The sequence below is a fragment of the Kogia breviceps genome, chromosome 2 (genome assembly GCF_026419965.1).
Source record: "Kogia breviceps isolate mKogBre1 chromosome 2, mKogBre1 haplotype 1, whole genome shotgun sequence".
In the NCBI taxonomy this organism is placed as follows: domain Eukaryota; kingdom Metazoa; phylum Chordata; class Mammalia; order Artiodactyla; family Physeteridae; genus Kogia; species Kogia breviceps.
Window position 1 is genome coordinate 73274512 of NC_081311.1, and position 17557 is coordinate 73292068.

A 17557-nucleotide genomic window follows, 5' to 3' on the forward strand; every position below is an offset into this window, starting at 1 on the left:
CCTACTATGATGTGCCCCCTCCCTTTTTGACCCCCAGGAGGCTTTCTGCACATGTGTAGTTGGGAAGGTCTCCTTGACCTCAAGAATGAGGAATATGTGGTCTCTTTTATCTGGGCATGGCTCAGGTTCTCCTCCCTCCTGTATTATGTTCAACTGGGAGTGTCTGTCCACAGGGGACAGACTCCAGATGCTCGGGCTGGGGCCCATCTATCTCCTGTCTCAGTTGTAGATTTGAAGGTTCCTCGTATATACTGCCAAACTGCATCCCAGAAAGCAGGCACACATTTACGCTTCCCAAGCAGCTAATGAGGGTCTCCTAAACAAGCCTTTTTGTCTTTAACATCATTGGACTCTTTTGATTTGATGGAATTCCATAATTTTGTGACTCACTTGTATAATGGAAATGCAGCAGTGGACATGGTGCCTAGTAGAGCATAAAAGATTTTTATTGGTTAACTGAGGAATCTAAATAGAAATGTCCTGTTGACTGGTCCAAAGGTCCCACTTTGATTTTGACTTGTTCCTAATTGACAGAAGCAGTCACTACCTGACTCAGGAATACAAAAGTATGTGTTTCACTCAGAAGCTCCATTTGACAGAGATGAGAAGCATAGTCTTTAGACAAAGCCTTTATGATCCCTGACTGGAAATACCACACACACACCCACACCCTACCCCGAGGATCTAGAAAACTGAATTCTGATGCTGATTCTGCCTCTAATTAGTTGGCTCTTAATATACAGATTACTGATCAGTTCTATCCCTTAGTTGATTTATCAAATAGGATTAATGATATATATCTTACTTCAGTAGATTGTTGTGAAGAAAAAAGGAAATTACATAAGTAATTTACAACACTTAATTAAGTGCTGTAGAAATAGAAAGTATTACTCTAGGAGGGGTCAGAGCAGTGTAGAAAAATGTGTGAGTTTGAATTTCAAGGCACCATTTTGACATCTACACATCACCGTAAGATAGAGTCCATGAATATGGAAGAGAGCAAAATTAGAAATAGAGCTCTTCCTCTCACTAAAATTAGCCTACTTGTGATAAAGGTTAATTAAGCCCTTCTCCACCAGGCAAGGGCACATCTTTAAAGGGAAATAGCTTGTCAGCCCTGACTCACGCTGGGGAGCGATGAGGTCTTTGTGTCATATCCCACTCTGAGCTCGGTAAGCTCTCCTGTTGGACTGTGTTTCCTATACACCTAATCTGATGCTCCATCTGCTGTCTCAGGCGTAGAATTCATCCATAGTGCTGCTTGGCTCATCTACATACTTGCACTCAGACAACGGAGACAAGCAAGACCATCAAAAAGTTTCTTTCTAGGGCTTCCCTGGTGGCGCAGTGGTTGAGAGTCCGCCTGCCGATGCAGGGGACGCCGGTTCGTGCCCCGGTCCGGGAAGATCCCACGTGCCGCGGAGCGGCTGGGCCCGTGAGCCATGGCCGCTGAGCCTGCGCGTCCGGAGCCTGTGCTCCGCAACGGGAGAGGCCACAGCGGTGAGAGGCCCGCATACCGGGGGAAAAAAAAAAAAAAAAGTTTCTTTCTGCCAGCTTTCATTCATACCCAAAATTATCCACCCCAAAGAGGGACAAAGCATATACAATGCACAGCCTCTATAGTTGTAATTCCTCTTTTGTCACCTGTTACACACCGTTGAAACCGTCAGCCACAAGCTGATAGGTCTAGAGCAGAGATCAACCAACTACTGCCCACAGGCCAAATCCAGCCCACCAGCTGTTTTTGTAAATAAAGTTTTATTGGAACACAGACACTCCCGTTTCTGTGCATATCACGTGGGGCTGCTTTATCACTACAAAGGCAGCACTGACAAATTACAATGAAGATGGTATGGCCTGCAAAGCCAGAAATACTTGATATCTGGCCCTTTGCAGAAGAAGTATGCCTACCACTTGGTCTAGAGCAATGATACTAGTCCTGTCCACTCCCCACCAGCATGACTAAAGCATATCTGTTTTACTCAGATCTCTTTCTCCTCCTTTGACTTGACGAACTAATTATTGTGGAACTGATTTATACTTTAGCACCTAAGAATAATGAGGTAAAGAGTTGTTCACATGGGAGAACGTATAATGACTAAAAGCATTTAACTAGAAAAGCTTATAGAAAACACAAAAGAATGTGTTAAACAGCTCTCCATGAGGATGCAACTACACAATAAATTCCCCAGTTTTTTCAATAAATATATGGGCATGGAAAAAAGAAGGTGGAATACGGCATCTATGGAGATTTTAAAAGAGATTTAAGGGAGTTTTCAACCTAATGCAAGTTGTGGATATTCTAATCTGAACCACTGTACTGAGATAATTGGGGATAATGGGAGAATGTAAACATTGACAGATCTTGGCTTTTTGAAATAATTATTTTTACTTAGATAAAATTAATGATATTGTTATTATTTGTTTACAAATATCCTTATCTGTTAGAGATCATTAAGTTGCAGTAATTGGGGGTGAAATAATATGATGCCTAGGATTTTCTTTCTCCTCTTAAACTCCTTCAGGCAGAAAAAATAGTAGGGAGTATAGAAGAAATAATATTGGCAAAATTTGACAATTATTGAAGCAGAGTGATGAGTACATACATTAAGCTTATTATGGCTTTCTCTCAAACTTTGTGTCTGAAAATTTTCATTTTAAAGCATTTTTTCAAAAGCATAAGTTTAAGAGTCATATTTTAATTTGAATCTTGGTTTTGCCAGCTCTTTCTAATCTGTAAAATGGTCATTGTGATTCAGATTGTATGTGACATTGTAAGGATTATGAAAACTAAATGAGATAGTAAAGAGTTTAACGCAGTGCACCATAATTCACAGGAAATGAATCAATACCTGGTAGCTAGTATATTGTATCTGCCATCACATGACAAGAATGTAACCCCTTATGAGCCTCATTCATTTATCGTGTAATTGACTTTTGGGAACTGCAGACATTAAACCCATACTGTTGCTACACAAGAAGGAGCCAAAATAGAGAATATTTTCACTATGTGCACGTATTTCCTTGACAGTCTGGAAATAATCACAGCACCTGTCAGATGAGTGGAGGAAAGGACTGTGGTATCCAGGGGATCTTGATTGGAATGTCAGATTGTCCTGACAATATGTCTATTCCGCAACAGTAGTTAAAAAAAAAAAAAAATCAACATAGTCATTTTTCTGTGAGATTGCTGATAAATGCCTGTGAACACTTTTTAGCCCACCGTGTGTGGGAAGCCCTGTGACCGTGTAGGGCACTGACAAACTTCCCAGTTTGAGTTCCTCTTGTCTCTCCTTGACGGCTTGTACTCAGATGACCCAGGGCAGGCTCTGAGTAACATGACACTCCTTTCAGTACGTCTCGGCTGACTAATCAGCCACTCACTGAGTCAACCATTCAGTAGCCAGTGTGCATCACACACATTAATAGGAAAATGTGTTGACTTAAATGTGCAGGATGTTAGAACAAAAACTATCACCATCTCATCCATCAATAATGTCAATCAAATGAAATAAACTCGGACCCTGCCCCCACAGAGTGTGTCCCTTAAAATTACTCCCTTTTTGAGGTCTCCTTCTGAGTAAAATTACCGACAGAGATGTTGGGAAGTATTCTGTTCACGATGGATATTTTTTAAAAAGGTAGGAAATGTGTGAGGATGTGTTAGGGAAGGTTTAGGAAGCAATGTTTTGGTTAAACTCAAGATAACACTGTACTTTTTTCCCTGTTCTTCCACAGAATGACATCACTCCTTTACATGTTGCATCTAAACGAGGAAACGCCAATATGGTAAAACTATTGCTTGATCGAGGAGCTAAAATTGATGCCAAAACAAGGGTAAGAGTGCAACTTATGTACATGCTTACGCTTATTTTCAGGAAGCAGGAATACTTCTCCTAATACTTTTGTTGCTGGTTCAGCCCTGGCTTTATCTTTATTTCCTTTGTTGTAGTCTCTTTAAAAAATGACTGCTAAGTTGATTCTTCTTAAAATGGGATAATGATCCATATTTATAAATCTTTAACACACGTTTAAATAGTACCTGGCTTTAATTATAGAAACGAACACCTAAGTCCAGAGTTTTAGTTGAGTTAAATTTTTAAGAAGTTAATCACTACTTGATATTGCAGGCAGAGCTGTTGGGCCAGTTTGATATTAAGACTGACAGTTATTCTATTTAAAAACAAATCTGTCTCCCTTTGCATATTGCTGGTGGGAATATAAAATGGTACAACCACTGTGGAAAACAGTAAGGAGGTTCCTCAAAGAAGTAGAAATAGAACTAGCATATGATCCAGCAATTCTACTTTGGGGTATATACCCCCAAAGAATTGAAAGCAGTATCTTGAAGCCATATTTGCACAACCAGGTTCATTGAAGCATTATTCACAATAGCCAAGAGGTGGAAGCAACCCAAATATCCACCAACAGATAAATGGATAAAGAAAATGTGCCGTGTACATACAGTGGAATGTCATTCAGCCTTATAAGAAAATCCTGTCACATTCCACACATGAATGAGTCTTGAGGACATTAAGCTAAGTGACAGAAACCAGACACAAAAGAACAAATACTGTATGATCCCACTTACAGGAGGTATCAAGAGTAGACAATCATAGAAACAGAAGTAGAATGGTGGTTGCCTGAGGCTTGGGGGACAGGGAAATGGGGAGTTGTTGTTTAATGGGATAGAGTGTCAATATTGCAAGATAAAAGTTCTAGAGATGTTACACAACAGTGTGAATACAGTTGACACCCCTAAACTGTACCCTTAAAAATGGTTAAGAAAGTAAATTTTACAGTGTGTTTTTTTACCACAATTAAAAAGAAAAATTTTTTTAAACACAGATCAGTCTAGCCAGGTGTTTGACATGTTGCCTGTTCTGTGTGATGCACTGTGTGGGGAGGGGAAAGAAGTAAAACCTGGAATGAAGTTGGAATCCTGGATGGTGAGCTTAGCTGGTTGTCTTAGGTTGGCGATGTAACCTTCTGCATGTAATTTCTCTATCTGAAAATACAATCAATGGCCACCTTGAAGCATTGTTGCAGTGATCAAGCTATTGTTTGTAAACTGTGTTGGCATAAAGTAGACCAGAAATAATCTCAGCCATTACTAGTAGAGGCACACCTCAGAGGTATTGCAGGTTCGGTTCTAGACCACTGCTATAAAGCGAACATTGAAAGTATGTGAGTCACAGGAATTTTTTTGTTTCCCAGTATATATAAAAGTTATGTTTATACTATAGTCTATTAAGTGTGCAATAGCATTACCTCTTTTAAAATGTACATACTTTAAATTTAAAAAATACTTTACTGCTTAAAAAGCAGTATCTGAGTCTTAAAAAGCATTATCTGAGTCTTTAGCAAGTCATAATCTTTTTGCAATAGTAACATAAAAATCACTGACCAGAGATCACCATAACAAATGTAACAATAATGAAAAAGTTTGAAACGTTGTGAGAATTACCAAAATGTGACACAGAGACACAAAGTGAGCAAAGGCTGTTGGAAAAATGGAGCCGATAGTCTTGCCTGATACAGGGTTGCCACCAACCTTCAATTTGTAAAAAAAAAAAAAAAAAAGCTGTATCTGCAAAGAGCAATAAAGCAAAGAACAATAAAATGAGGTGTGCCTGTATAACTCAGAACTCCACTTAACATTAAACTTCTAACCAGGGATTTTCTTTTTCAGCATTTCACGTAAGAGCAAAATGTGGTCTCATAAACATCCTCCTCTCTAAGAGTTTCGGAGAGTTTTCCCTGTCCTGTAACTGTATCTCCCACAATCCTCTGGTTCCTCTTGCCAAGAATCCTGATCTCCATGTTTCTAAAACCGGCCCAGTCACCTGAACTTGATTCCCGTAGCTCCTGGATTCACTACTTTATTATTCCCTGCATGTATTCCCTCAAATCAGTAAATGATTATTGAGTGCCCACTGTGGGCCAGACATAGCTGATTAACAGAGCAAGATGACAAGACACTTCCCCTGCCCTCATGAAGCCGATGGGTAGTCTGTCTGCTGTGTGCTCTGACCCAAAGACAGCCCAGCCATGAGTATTTAGCAGCAGACCCGGACTTCTTTTTCTTGGTAACTATTAAACCTGAAAACCATGTGTGTAACGTAAAAGAAACAAGCTTCCTGGAGAGGAGGAATGAAGGAAGTTGAAGGTTGACCCCCTGCAAGACTGTCTGACTGGGGAAGTAAATTGAAGAGAGGTCTCATTGCATTGTCTTGGTATTATTTGCTAAGAAACCATCACCAGTATGCTAGAACTGTTGTTTTAAATGGTAGGGGTCTTCCACCGAGTACAGGCTGCTTAAAGTAGTTGTAACAATAAAAGTTAGAGAATCGTTGCTTATGCCACTTGGTTACCAATAGAGCTAACGAGTCACTTGTGAATAGGGAGAATTTTTGTGAAGAGCAAAGAGGGATACTGGAGCCAAGGCAAAAAGAGAAGCTTGGAGAAGCTATACCTGGATATCCAGCTGGGGTTTAACTGAGTGTGTGGATTAGAAGTGACCTTATTTCTCCCTCTTTTGATACAATCATCAATCACCAGAACAGCAAAATTGCTTGTCAGTCATTTTGCATCATTTATCAAACACTTACTTGCTGTATTTGGTACAGTGGGAGGAGGACAGGGTATAGGAGATTCAAGTCCCATCTTAAAGGGGCCCATGGTGTCACAGGGGAGGGCCAGGATGAAAACATGCAGACACTTCTGGATAAAAGCATCAGACATACGGAATACTGGACGTAGGCGAATTCAGTGCACACTTAGTTTCTATGCCCTTTTGCCTCCCTGTTCTGAAAGGCTGTCTTATTTTAAACAAGATGTAGACTTCTTTTTACCATGCATTCAGTTTCAACGTGGCGTTACTTTTCTTCTGTGATATATGAGTGCCATGTGGATGTGAAGGAGACTTGGAAAACTGAGAACAGAAAAGCCTGTCATTCTTCTATTGTTGTCCTGCACGGGGTGTGGGGTGTCACTCGGGCACAGACTGAATTCCTGGCAGACCCTATGAAAGAAAGCATAGTACATACCCCAAATATGTCAGCTATTTTGTGTTCTCCCCATCAGAGCTTCCCTTCTCTCTTGCTGACATGACTGAGTAGTGACTGGGTGTATGGGTGAAAGGGAGAGAACCATAAAATGTCAGAAAGCCCTGGGAACAAGCTTCAAAGTGGAAAGCAAATTTTTTTTTATAAATACAAGTTCTAATGACTCCATGCAGTAGCTCTTTAGAAAATAAATATTGTTATCGACCCATCTACTTCCCGCCAGGTACTTCCTGCTTCTGTAGCTGCCTTGTTGCATCAGCAATCTGACCTGCTGCACACCAATCCCCTTGGGTTTAGAGACAGGAAAACGAATCAGGGTTTCACCTCAGGGGCGAGCACACTCTAAGGGACCTCGATGGCTTGCTCTGTTGCCTGTGCACGGCTTACCGACCTAATAAAGGATTCAGTTTAAAAGCAGACTCTTCTTAGTGCCCTTTCAATCAGCAAAATGAACTTGAATTGTGGTCAGAGTAATTTAAGTAGGATCTGAGCAAGATCTGACCAGCTGGAAAAGCAGGATGAGAGTGATTTTTATTTTTTTTTTACGCTAGTGCCTGATCTCTAGTCTTAAGTGTGACTAGCAAGTGAGATCATGAACTGAGGAAAGTTGATCCTCCTCAGTCTAAGTTTCCATCTCAGTACAGTTAGCGGGTTGTTCCCAGTGATTTCCCAAGCTCTCCCGGCTGCTGGGGCACTCAATGCTGTAACTTTAAGAATAATTAGTTATAGTGAAAGTCAAGATGGTGGTATATGTTGGGGTGATGTGACCAAAAGATGGCGAAGTAAGAGACCCCAGCCCCCATCACCCAGGAAGATCAACAATTAGACAGTGATCCGCGATCAAAGAGAGCTCAGGAGTCCGCTTAAGAAACTCCGGCAACACAGTGGAGCAAAAAACCTGAGAATACTGCACAGAAAGGGAAGGAAGAAGGGCTTCATTTTGCCTGCGTCAGCCCATTCCCCAGGCCAGCACTGCTCAGGGCCAAGAGTGAGCCTCCCCAACTCGAAGGAGTTCCCCTCACCAAGAAAGGGAGAGTGGGGTGAACCGCCAGCTTCCCCAGCCTTTTGGGGCACTGAGCAAAGGACCCACTTGGGTTTCACCCCACCCAGAGGCTGGCAAAGCTGAGATGAATAGAGATGGAGAGGAACAAGGAAAGAGAACAAGGGCTGCCAGCATCAGCCACGCAGCAGAAATGATGGTGGTTCCCTGTGACCTGCTCTGCAGAGCCCAGCACCTTTCGCCACCAAAGTAACTGATGGTCAGCAGAGCAGCCACAGACCCCCTGCAGATGTCCCTGGGGTTTGCCCCACAGATACTCACATTCGCAGGCACCAGCCACCTGAGTCCCTCCCTGCTCTTTACCTCTCACTACCCCGCTGGGGCCCAGGATCCCCCCCCACCAGCGGCCAGCCCAGGCCTCTGCAGCCACACAAGTACAAGACGCCAGCCTAGACCCCCGTGGGTGACCCTCACTTCTGTGCATGTGCTTGGGGCTGGCCCCTCCAGCTGTGCCCTGGCACCCTGCTGGCCTGACCCTCATCACAGGCTTCTCCCGCTGTAAGCACACCCGTGGCAAGATCCCGCAGCCACGGAAGGGCAGGCCAACTACCAAGGCCCTCGCAGCTGCTTGTGGACCTGAATTTGGCTCTGGCTCTAGTCACTGGCCTCCACCACTCAGCACGTGTGCACCTAACCCCCCAGCTGTGCACCTGCACGCACCCGACCAGACTCTCATGCCCCCACTGCCATGTACTCCCCTAGGGAGACCCTGAAGCCACAGGAGTGCACACCAATAGCCAGGGCCCCCATGGCTCTTCTGGGCCAGACCTGGCCCTATCTCCTGTTACTGGACTGCGCCACCAGGCTCACCTACAATGGGCCCCTCCAGCTGTGCACCTGCATGCCTCCAGCCTGACTCCTGATACCAGCCCCCACTGCAGTGCACCCATGGTGTGATCTTGCAGCCACAGTAATGAATGCTGACGGCCAAGGGCCCCCACGGCTGCCAGTGGGCCTGCAGTTAGCCCAGACCCTTGCAGCTGGCCCTTGCCCCCATCTCTATGTGCATGTCTCAAACGGGCACTTGGCACTACATAGGCCCCTGCAACCGAGTGTGTACACACCACCAATTCCAGCCACCACCAGAGCCTGCCCAAATCCCAAGCCACTGGACCTGTGGTGCCCCTGAGGTCTCCAACAGCCCTTGCAGTCACTATGGTCAATGCTGTGGACCCCAGTGGCCCGAGCGGATGAGACATCACCCCCACCACCCAATCCTGCATTTGGCACCTTGCGCCAGTAGACCCAAGGTCAGAGCATATGCTCCCACCTGCAGGTTAAGGTCTTTCCATACCAAAGTCAACCCATAAAGTCTGAAGAGGTGACTGCTTCTTTAAACGCACAGCATCTGTGTAAGGCTGCAAGAGTCATAAAGGATCAGGGTAACATGACACCACCAAAGGAACACAGTAAGCTTTCAGCAACTGAAAGAAATGGAGAAATGGAGATATAAGGATTGCCCAACAAAGGATTCAAAATAACTGTTCTTAAGATGCTCAGAGAGCTACAAGAAAACACAGGTAAACAATTTAACAATATCAGGGGGAAAATACAAGAACAAAATGAGAAGTTCAATACAGAGATAGAAAACATAAAAAAACAACCAAACAGAAATTTTGGAGCTAAAGCTTACAGTGACTGAAATGAAGAATTCAGTAGAGAGCTCCAACAGCAGACTGGACCAAGTAGAAGAAAGAACATCTGAAACTATCCAATCAGAAGAACAAAAGAAAAAGGAATAAAAAGGAATGAAGAAGGGACTTCCCTGGTGGGCCAGTGGGTAAAACTCTGCACTCCCAATGCAGAGGGCCTGGCTTCGATCCCTGTTTGGGGAACTAGAACCTGCATGTCACAACTAAGAGTTTACATGCTGCAACTAAAGAGTCTGCATGCCACAACTAAAGATCCAACATGCTGCAATGAAGATCCCGCATGCCACAACTAAGACCTGGTGCAGCCTAAATAAATAAATAAATATTTTTTTTTAAAAAGGAATGAAGAGGGCTTCCCTGGTGGCGCAGGGGTTGAGAGTCTGCCTGCCGATGCAGGGGACACGGGTTCGCGCCCCAGTCCAGGAGGATCCCACATGCCGCGGAGCAGCTGGGCCCGTGAGCCATGGCCGCTGAGCCTGCGCGTCCGGAGCCTGTGTGCCACGACGGGAGAGGCCACAGCAGTGAGAGGCCCGTGTACCACAAAAAAAAGGAATGAAGAAAACCTACAGAACTTACAGGACACTATTAAGTGAAAACAATCTACCCATCATGAAAGTCCCAGAAGAAGAGAGAGAATCACTGATGACTTAATAAGTAAATTAGATTGATGACACCACCCTCAAATCTGGGAAGTTATTGGGAGTCAGCAGGAGAGAAGACTAGACAAAGAAGGTGGTGCCCCTGAAATATAGGAATTGGAGGGGTTTTTTAAATTATTAAAACACCCACTGGTTGTATGGGGGAAAAAAACCCACTAGAGCTTTATTGATTAACTGATAAAGCTTCAATATTAGCATTTAAACTGCATTTCCAAAAGGTATTTTGGAACATTTCAATAAAGGTCAGTAATCCCACTTTTGGGTATATATCCAAAGGAAATGAAATCACTCTCTTGAAGAGATACCTGCACTCCCATGTTCATTGCAACATTATTCACAATTGCCAAGACATGGAAACAACCTAAGTATCCATCAGTGATATCAATGGTCAATATATATGGAATGTTACTCAACCATAAAAATAAAAGGAAATCCTGCCATTTGCAACAACATGGATGGGCCTTGAGAGCGTTACGCTGAGTGAAATAAGTCAGACAGAGGAGGACAGCTACTATGTGATATCACTTAGAGTGGAATCTGAAAGCATTGAACTCACAGAACAGAGAATGGAATGGTTGCCAGGGACTGAGAGATGAGGGAAATAGGGAAGTGTTGGTCAGATGATACAGAATATCAGTTATAAGATGAATAAGTTCAAGGATCTAAGGTACATCATGGTGACTGTAGTTAACACTACTGTATTGTACCCTTAATGAATTTTCACCGTAACAACAACATAATTTATGAGGCAATAATGGTGGCCAATGTGCCAAGATATATACACATGTCAAGGCAAATGCTTCAATCTGGTCTATATGCAGCATCCTAATTTGTTTCTTTATAGGAATGCTTTGGTAAGAGTGACTACTTACGGTAGCCGCTATTTCTTTCAATTTAACTCTCTCTCTGCAAAGCTAGCATGTGTATTTTTATCCTTTTTGAAGGAAGATACTTTGCAATGGGTGGTCTCTTGTCATTTTTATTCTCCTTTATTGATTATTTGCATCGATTCACAGCCAAATCAGAGGCTCAATATGAACCCTAAATTAGAACCGGGTTAAGACTTTGTGACAACTTCTGAGTTCTCCATCCAATAATAAAGGCAGCTGTGCTTTTATTTAGTGCTTCAGAGAACATTCAGGAGTTCCAGGTAGAGTTCCTAATAATAATACTCTGATTCCCAGAATGCTACTCTAACCATTCCTCTTCCAACTTCCAGCCTTTCTAGCAAGGTGCTACTGCCTACATCCCCATATAATCCCATTACTACAAAATTACATCCAAGGCTACACCCTGACACTCAGCAACACACGTCCATCTTAATATCTCTAGCACTTAGCACACTTCCTGGCACATACTAGATGTTTAATAAGTATTTGCTGAGTATATAAATAAGACACACTTCTTAATGTTACATTTGCCAAAAGGTCTTACTTTATTTGACTTTATATTGGTCCTGTGATAATGTAATTTTGCTTCCTGAAGTTAATGGCATCCAGTGGTTTTATAAGAATAAAAGTATGTGTGCACAGGTAGATAAAGTGTTTTCAGAGTATCTCAAATCTGTCAGTTGTTAAATTCTTACTATTCTGGGAAGGTGTCAGGAGTCACTTAGATGTCCTGTAGTTTTAGCTTATCTTTTCCCAGAAGTGCAACTGGTTATATTTCTCAGGTTAAATATGAAGGAAAAATAAATATTGGTATTGAGTTTTGCTTTTATTGTATTTGCAGTGTGTGATTGCCTTGGTTAAAAATAAATCCTTAAAGAAAATATTAAATATTTCATAGTCATAAAATAATCTCTGTCAAAGAGAAAATTCTAATACAATACTTGCTCCTTGGAGTTCTAACATAGACATGTTGACAAGAGCATTTGAAATAATGCAGAAGACTCTGGGTTTCTACATTAGTCAAGACTAATTTGAAAATATTTCTTTATGTCATTAAAAATATATTCATTTTTAATTTTTATATCATAAATATTAAAAGTTAATTGAAAGTATTTGGATTCACAGAAGGACAAGAGCACCCTCCCCAAATTTAGCTGTAAAACTTAAATTGCTCTAAGAAAAATAAAGTCTTAATTTAAAAAAAAAGAACGAACAAGTAATCGTGAAATTCTCTTAGCTTCCAAACATGAAAATCTCTTTGAAGGAAAGAATGTTTTTGAGAGTTGCAAAGAGTTCTGAGAACATGACAGAAGCATCTTTTTTTCTTCTCTTTCTTTCCTAATGATTTTACACCATGTTGGAACCCTCATTTGCCTTACCAGATTAGAGACCTGAAAGAATTGGGTAACTTTCATGTGCCACTGCAGCCTGGCTCTCTTGAAGAATCTACAAAGCAGCTTCGGGACAGTTATTATTTTAGTTAACTGCTATATAGTTCCAAGTGCTGGTTCTCAGAAAGTAAACTACTATCTCCTGTTTTCCCTGGATGTATGTTGGTAATGTTCACATCCTATTTCTTTTAAATAACTCTATATCTATTAGGCACACAAGCACTCTACAGTTATCAACTATAAACGTCTTCCAGTTACCCTCCTTCCTTAAAGGAGAGATACAGTAAATGTCATTATTGGTTGTTTTTTTTTAATTGGGAATCTTAATTTGAATTGTTTTTTTCCCCATGTAACATCTTCTAAGAACTTCATAAAAAGCAACTTTACATATTTAAAATTATATTTTATAATCAGTTATTCAGTTTCTGTTTACTGAAACTTCAAGAATTCTCTCATCTATATAATCAAAAAAAACCACAGACTCTGGTGGTATAGTGTGTAGAAGCCACATATTCATCTTTTTTCTCAAATGTAAAGTTCTGCCTTTAAATAATGATAGAGTAGTTTGTAATGAACCTAGCCTCCTGCTGATAAAAATCATAAACTCTGGAAAAATATTTATTGATTTAAAAAAAAAAATTTTTGTCTGCATTGGGTCTTTGTTGCTGCTCGTGGGCTTTCTAGTTGTGGCGAGCAGGGGCTACTCTTCATTGCACTGCACGGGCTTCTCATTGAGGTGGCTTCTCTTGTTGCGGAGCATGGACTCTAGGTGTGCAGGCCTCCGTAGTTGCGAAGTGTGGGCTCAGTAGTTGTGGCTCATGGGCTCTAGAGCACAGGCTCAGTAGTTGTAGCACATGGGCTTAGTTGCTCCGAGGCATGTGGGATCTTCCTGGACCAGGGATCAAACCCGCATCCCCTGCATTGGCAGGCAGGTTCTTTTTTTTTTTTTTTTTTTAATAACATCTTTATTGGAGTTTAATTGCTTTACAATGGAGTATAATTGCTTTACAATGATGTGTTAGTTTCTGCTGTATAACAAAGTGAATCGGCTATACATATACATCTACCCCCATATCTCTTCCCTCTTACGTCTCCCTCCCACCCTCCCTATCTCACCCCTCTAGGTGGTCACAAAGCACCGAGCTGATCACTCTGTGCTATGCAGCTGCTTCCCACTAGCTATCTATTTTATTTTTGGTAGTATATATAAGTCCATGCCACTCTCTCACTTTGTCCCAGCTTACACTTCCCCCTCCCCATGTCCTCAAGTCCATTCTCTACATCTGCGTCTTTATTCCTGTCCTGCCCCTAGGTTCTTCATAATCTTTTTTTTTTTTTTTTTTAGATTCCATATATATGTGTTAGCATACAGTATTTGTTTTCCTCTTTCTGACTTACTTCACTCTATGTGACAGACTCTAGGTCCATCCACCTCACTACAAATAACTCAGTTTCATTTCTTTCTATGGCTGAGTAATATTCCATTGTATATATGTGCCACATCTTCTTTATCCATTCATCTGTCGATGGACACTTAGGTTGCTTCCATGTCCTGGCTATTGTAAATAGAGCTGCAATGAACATTGTGGTACACGACTCTTTTTGAATTATGGTTTTCTCAGGGTATAGGCCCAGTAGTGGGATTGCTGGGTTGTATGGTAGTTCTATTTGTAGTTTTTTAAGGAACCTCCATACTGTTCTCCATAGTGGCTGTATCAATTTACATTCCCACCAACAGTGCAAGAGGGTTTCCTCTTCTCCAGACCCTCTCCAGCATTTATTGTTTGTAGATTTTTTGAAGGTGGCCATTCTTAACTGGTGTGAGGTGATACCTCATTGTAGTTTTGATTTGCATTTCTTTAATGATGTTGATGTTGAGCATTTTTTCATGTGTTTGTTGGCAATCTGTATATTTTCTTTGGAGAAATGTCTATTTAGGTCTTCTGCCCATTTTTGGAATGGGTTATTTGTGTTTTTTGATATTGAGCTGCATGAGCTGCTTATAAATTTTGGAGACTAATCCTTTGTCAGTTGCTTCATTTGCAAATATTTTCTCCCATTCTAAGCATTGTCTTTTTGTCTTGTTTATGGTTTCCTTTGCTGTGCAAAAACTTTTAAGTGTCATTAAGTCCCATTTGTTTATTTTTGTTTCTATTTCCATTTCTCTAGGAGGTGGGTCAAAAAGGATCTTGCTGTGATTTATGTCATAGAGTGTTCTGCCTATGTATTCCTCTAAGCATTTTATAGTGTCTGGCCTTACATTTAGGTCTTTAATCCATTTTGAGTTTATTTTTGTGTATGGTGTTAGGGAGTGTTCTAATTTCATTCTTTTACATGTAACTGTCCAGTTTTCCCAGCACCACTTATGGAAGAGGGTGTCTTTTCTCCATTGTGTATGCTGGCCTCCTTTATCAAAAATAAGGTGACCATATGTGCGTGGGTTCACCTCTGGGCTTTCTATCCTGTTGCATTGATCTACATTTCTGTTTTTGTGCCAGTACCATACTGTCTTGATTACTGTAGCTTTGTAGTATTGTCTGAAGTCTCAGAACCTGATTCCTCCAGCCCCATTTTTCTTTCTCAAGATTGCTTTGGCTACTCGGGGTCTTTTGTGTTTCCATACAAATTGTGAAATTTTTTGTTCTAGTTCTGTGAAAAATGCCATTGGTAGTTTGACAGGTATTGCATTGAATCTGTAGATTGACAGGCAGATTCTTAACCACTGTGCCACCAGGGAAGTCCCTGGAAAACTATTTCTAAGAAACATGTTTGGAGACATTGAAAAGCATCGACAGCAGGAATAAATTGGAGTGGATTCAACTTTTGAAAGAACTAAATAACACAGGAGGAGATCTGTATGTACATGGCACCCTCACTAGTCAGTACAGCATACTATGACAGCTCACGCAGAAAGTCAGTTTTATTGTCTTGAGGACAGAGGATCAAGTTTGGGGCTATAAGAGTGCCTGGACATTTAGGGGGGAAATCCCTAAAAGAAGGAAACCACAAAGGAGGGAAATAAACATGTAACTCTCCACAATCCTTGGTTGACCCCTGAACTATGCATGTGCAGGTAAAACTCCAAGGTGATCAGAGGAAAATAACAGCTAAAAGATTGAAACCTTCAAAGAAACTTCAGCAGCTACCTGCTACACAGGAGACAGAATTACCACATCAGAGAGGCTTGGTAAACATCTTTGTCCCAAGACTAAAGGAATCACTCTGGGAATAAGAACAAAACTGAAATAGACCTATTGTTGAAAGCCTAAAAGCAAGTCCCCACAGGTTCCAGAGTTGCTATAACATACAATTTACAATACCCAGTATATAATTTTAAAATTATTATACATTAAACATGTTAAATAATCTGAAGGAAAAGACAGATATAATGGGTGAAGAAAAGAAGAATTTCAGGAGAAATAAGGAAACCTTTAAAAAAATTTAAGAAAAAGCAGATAGAAATCCTCCAATAGAAAAACACAATATCTGAATTTTTTTAAGTCATTGGATGGGATAAACAGCTGATGGAGTATAAAGAAAGAAAGAATTGGTGAATTTGAAGACAAGTCATAAAAATCATCCAAACTGAAGAACAGAAAGCAAAAAGATTAAAAATCAAGTTAACACCATATCACCAATCTGTGAAATAATAGCAAGCCAACTAAATACATACAATAGAGTCTAAGAGGTAGAGGAAAAAAGAGAATGGGTTAGGAAAAAAATATGTATATATATATATTTTTTCCAAATTAAATCATAAACTACAAATCCAGGTAACTTAGCAGGCCAAGATGGATAAATACAAAGAAAACCACACAGAGGCACATCATACTGAAACTGCTGGATGTCAAAAATAGAAAATTTTTTAAGCAGCCAGAGGAAAAGATGCATTATAAATGGAAAAACAATGATGAGGATGTTATCTGACTTCTTAGAAACACTGGGGGTCAGAAGATAATGAAATATCTTTAAGGTGCTGAATAAAAAATATCTGTTAACCTAGAATTTATATCCAGTACATGTATATTTCCATAATAAAAGTAAAATAAAGACAGTTTCAGGTAAACAAAAGCTGAGATAACTTGTTACCATCGAACCCGTACTGAAAGAAATACTAAAGGAAGTTCTTCATTCTGAAGGGAAATGATACTAGGTAGAAATGTGGATCTAAATAAAGTAGAGATGAGTTAGAAGTCATAAACAGATAAAGAATTATTTTTATTTTCTTAAATTTTAAAAAAGTTGATTAAGTAATAACTGTTATGAGGTTTATAATCCATGTAAAAGTTAAATATATATTTACAGCACAAAAGATGAAACTACTAATGTAAATGGAATTATTGCAGAATTCTCATGCATGAGAATAATATTGGTTCAATACATAATATATAAATACTGTAACTATATAATTAATAATATTATTTCGACTGTGATAAGTTAAGGATACATTTTTTTAAATAAATTTATTAATTTTATTTATTTTTGGCTGTGTTGGTTCTTCTTTGCTGCTTGTGGGCTTTCTCTAGTTGTGGCGAGCAGGAGCTACTCTTTGCCACGGTGCACAGGCTTCTCATTGCATTGACTTCTCTTGTTGGGTAGCACAGGCTCTAGGCACATGGGCTTCAGTAGTTGCGGCACGCGGGCTCAGTAGTTGTGGCTCGCGGGCTCTAGAGCGCAGGCTCAGCGGCCATGGCACACGGGCTTAGTTGCCCCGCGGCATGTGGGATCTTCCCAGACCAGGGCTTGAACCCATGTCCTCTGCATTGGCAGGCGGATTCTTAACCACTATGCCACCAGGGAGGTCCAAGGATACATCTTTTAATCTCTAGAACCACCAC

General features: G+C 40.8%; 1 protein-coding gene across 46 annotated transcripts in view; it reads left to right on the forward strand.

Moving 5' to 3' along the window:
• The window catches only part of ANK3 (ankyrin 3), a 518594-nt gene that overhangs the window by 330503 nt on the left and 170534 nt on the right, over positions 1–17557 (forward strand). For all 46 annotated transcript variants that reach the window (XM_067025566.1, XM_067025563.1, XM_067025562.1 and 43 more), the window contains one exon: positions 3739–3837. In XM_067025566.1, the coding sequence (XP_066881667.1) occupies positions 3739–3837 (99 nt within the window). The remainder of the gene's footprint in view (positions 1–3738; positions 3838–17557) is intronic.